Raw genomic sequence first — 3,739 nt, 5'->3', positions numbered from 1 at the left:
GATATAACCGATCAAACTGCCTATATAAACAGCAAAAATAACACTCAAAAAATGCATAAGCACATATATATTTTCAATGCAGGGTACAAATGCAAAACAGCTGTGCATATTTTTGTGCATTTAAATTATAGCTATCACAGGATATATGTGTATTTGTGTAGTGTTCTGTGAGCTTACAAAACCCATGTTTCATATTTGTTCATTTTGATGCGTGTAATGTTCTGTTACAGCATGTATTTGTGTGGACCTTTGATGCTTTTAACTCCATGAGAGCAACATAAAAATGAATGGCTCAGAAGCCGTTGTTGTGTTTTCTGTTTTCCCCTCTTCCCTCTCCATTCTGCAGCTTAATACAGTTTTTTAGCATTTTTCAAAACATTTTCAGAAACACACACTTTCTCCCTCCTGTTCTTTCTGCTATGAATATTGGACATGAACTGTTTTTTAACTGTTAACATATCTCTTTATATTTGGTTTGGTTTTGATGTCTTCTTTCTTCTTTCAGCTGTCTGGGGAACCTACGCAAATATGAGGTAATTATAATTTCTTTTTGTAGAAAAGAAAATGTTTCAGACAATTTGCCAGCTTAGTCTACTGCAAAAATAAATATAAATAAATAAATTTAGTAGATATCAGTGGAAAAAGTAGCAGATATCAGTCATTCTGCTCAGATGGGCTGCTCATCATTAGAAGACCTTTTTTATCGTTTGCTCTAAGGGCTGTAACAATAACATATTTTCACTACACAATTATCTTGCCCAAAAGAATTCAAAGTAACAATATTATAGCAATATCTATTGCAATTGTGTGTGTTTTTTGTTTTTTTTGGAATCACACTCAAAATATGAGTATAAGGACTTGGAGACAGAGTTTGTAACCATAGGTTTACATATGGTAAAATGTGGTAAAAAATGGACCCTTTAAATATTAGTTAATGCATTCCTGTGGAATCAAACCCATGATATTTAATGCAATGCCCACTTTTCACAGTTAAATAATTTCCAGATTAATCAAATCAATTTTGAATATCCCATTTCACTCAGATTAATCACATTTACAAGTTCTGGGTATGTGTATGTTGTGGGTGATTAGTGGTTGACAATTTCTGTTGTGTTCATCAATTCTGATCGAAGCCCATGTAGCTCAAGTCCTGCGTGAATGACCATTGCACAATGTATTAACCAGAAAGAGATTAGAACTACTCGCTGGGCTGTACAACACAAGCTTTGGGATAGATCAACTGCTGGCATGCGGTACTGTTGACTGTGAGCATCTTCATCATGTGTCCAGACTAAGCTGAGGAAGAGTATTGTGTGCTTCAGTAAGCTCTGCTGTGCAAGTGTGAATCTGTGTGTACTTGTGTATCTGTGTGGCTGCGATAAAGCTGTCTGTTGTTGTTTCCCACAGGTCTATACAGGAACACGGAGAAATGAAGATTGAGCAGACGATAGATGAGGTTTGTTAGCACAAGCTGTTCACGTGCATTTTGTAGCTTTATTTTTTTTTGGAAGTTCACTTTTTCACATTTTATTTAGTGTCAACTCCTGCCTCATTTTCACTGGAAACCATATGTACATAACAGCTGATATTCACACTTCAGGCTCTCTGGAAACATTGTGCAGCTACCCAAGAGCGTGTTATAATTAAGATTTTAATTACTCATGCCTTTGATAGCAATTAAGTTTCCTAGTCAGGGGGCAAGTAACAAGCAGTGCTGAGCTGTGTTACGCTCTGCTTAGAAACCCCAACTACTCTTTCTCTGTGTGCGATGCTGTCCTTACTACATGTGTGACGTTACCCAGAATTTGTTATTTAAAAAGGGTTGATTTTAGTCTTTTTTTTGTCCATTATGGTAATGCTGTGTTGCAGAGGGTAACAGGTAAAGGCTGGAATACACTACACTGAACAGATTTTAAAACACTATAGGCATCATACACTTTCTGACTTGGTAAATGATTACAAAGCAAAACTGGGCGTCATACACTAAACAACGGAGGATCACTCACCACCAGTCCGAACACAACAAACTCGCACCGAAATGAATGAAAACAATGTGTGTTCTGAAATTGGCTCTATATTAAGGTCCAGATTTACTAAAGAGGGCAAATTAGCGTGAGAGCACAATCCCATAAAAGCGCAGATGAGAGGAAATTTCTGTGACCTACTGACAACGCGTGAATTAAAGAACATAGATGCAACCGGATCATTTCTATAATGCCCAACACAATCTACCAAGAGCAGCTCAAATTAGCGTCTGGTTTAAGACATGCTTTTTTGTGCGATAAATTATGGCTCAAATACCAGTAAAATAGATTAGCTCAAACCTTAGTAAATCACATTGTTTTGTTCATTTAAATAATCTCCTCCCATAAATTTTGCATCTGAAAGGGGGAACTCTTGCAAATGCCCATGCAAAAAGCTCAGTCACAAAAATGTCCCCACAACTTTTCATATTTTTCACTGCATCCTGACAGTATAGTTTTTAACACTAAAAGAGGGTTTGCGCTGGTCCCAAGATTTCCTTGAGCATGTTTGTGATCCTCAGCTGTTAAAACCATGACCATATGATACACACACACACACACAGGGGCTTTCATCAAAATGCTTGACTTTGTTTTTGCACTGACGTCACCAAGCCCTCTTATTTGCCTCTTCAGTCACCTGTCACCAGAAACAACTTTTCACTATCCAATTCATTCCAGATGGATCAAGTACTATCCAACATTATTTTTTAATATCCTGATTCACTCAACAACACAGTGCAACTCTTCATGTTGCTTTTAAAATATGACATATAGCTCAACCTTTATCATGATGCTATAGACATGAATGATGCTTCAAATTAGGCGGCTTGTTGAGGTGAAGTAACCTGTTACACGTCTTAGCAATCAGATGTACCATTTTTACCTGATGGATAACAAAACAGGTGAAAATAGATGCCAGAATATCAGATGTGGGCCAGTAAAAGAAACCACCCAGAACACCCATAGCAACCCTCTGAAAACCACTCAAAGTAGATGGCTGCATTTTTAGTTTGTCATATTTGCAACATGTTTGAGAAAGTGTACTTTACACACCACAGTCTTGTTTGAAACTGGATGAAACCCATTTAATTTAACTCATGCTGGTATATTCACATTAAATGTCTGTAGAACTGTGATCTCTAGCTTCTCATTATAGATCCCAAATGTCTCCTTATCACCTTCCAAAAGCTAATTAGAAACCACATTTACCCTATCTGCCTGACATTATGGATCAAAGTATGTCAACACCTACTGAGGCTTATTTGTCAGCATCTGTGATAGCTTTTAGAAACGTTAACATTTATTCCCCTGCCTGATGTTTGATATTTCAATTAAAGAAGTGTTACAGTTTGGAGATGTTCTTCGACCCAGATCTTAACTCTCACTATTCTAAATTTTGGCCATCATTTAACCTGTTAATGAAGTTCAGAATTATTTAACATGATTAATAATTAGTGATTTGTGCTTGAATCGATTTAAGTATTCAGATTCATTACATGATATGCTGATTGGTTAAATTAATCACAATTCATCAATATCAATATTTGCTTAGAAAGGCACCAAATGAGTTTAAAACAATGCAATTTTTTTTAGTTGTAGTTCTACATTCACATGCATATATATATATATATATATATGGTTCTTTCCTGACACATCATTCTGTTGTTGACAAGGTCAAAGGTTACAGGTGCCTCTCTGTCTTTGACATCCTGTTC

General features: G+C 36.3%; 1 protein-coding gene across 2 annotated transcripts in view; it reads left to right on the top strand.

The window, feature by feature from the left end:
* Window positions 1-507: 507 nt before the first annotated feature.
* The window catches only part of LOC107721615 (UDP-glucuronic acid decarboxylase 1-like), a 60,231-nt gene continuing 56,999 nt past the window's right edge, over window positions 508-3,739 (top strand). For both annotated transcript variants that reach the window (XM_016529720.1, XM_016529721.1), the window contains exons 1-2: window positions 508-533; window positions 1,408-1,456. In XM_016529720.1, coding sequence (XP_016385206.1) covers window positions 529-533; window positions 1,408-1,456 — 54 coding nt within the window. In that variant the 5' untranslated portion in view covers window positions 508-528. The remainder of the gene's footprint in view (window positions 534-1,407; window positions 1,457-3,739) is intronic.

The sequence above is a fragment of the Sinocyclocheilus rhinocerous genome, unplaced genomic scaffold (genome assembly GCF_001515625.1).
Source record: "Sinocyclocheilus rhinocerous isolate Xijiao unplaced genomic scaffold, SAMN03320098_v1.1 scaffold30, whole genome shotgun sequence".
Classification (NCBI taxonomy): domain Eukaryota; kingdom Metazoa; phylum Chordata; class Actinopteri; order Cypriniformes; family Cyprinidae; genus Sinocyclocheilus; species Sinocyclocheilus rhinocerous.
This window is presented reverse-complemented; position numbering and strand designations above follow the sequence as displayed.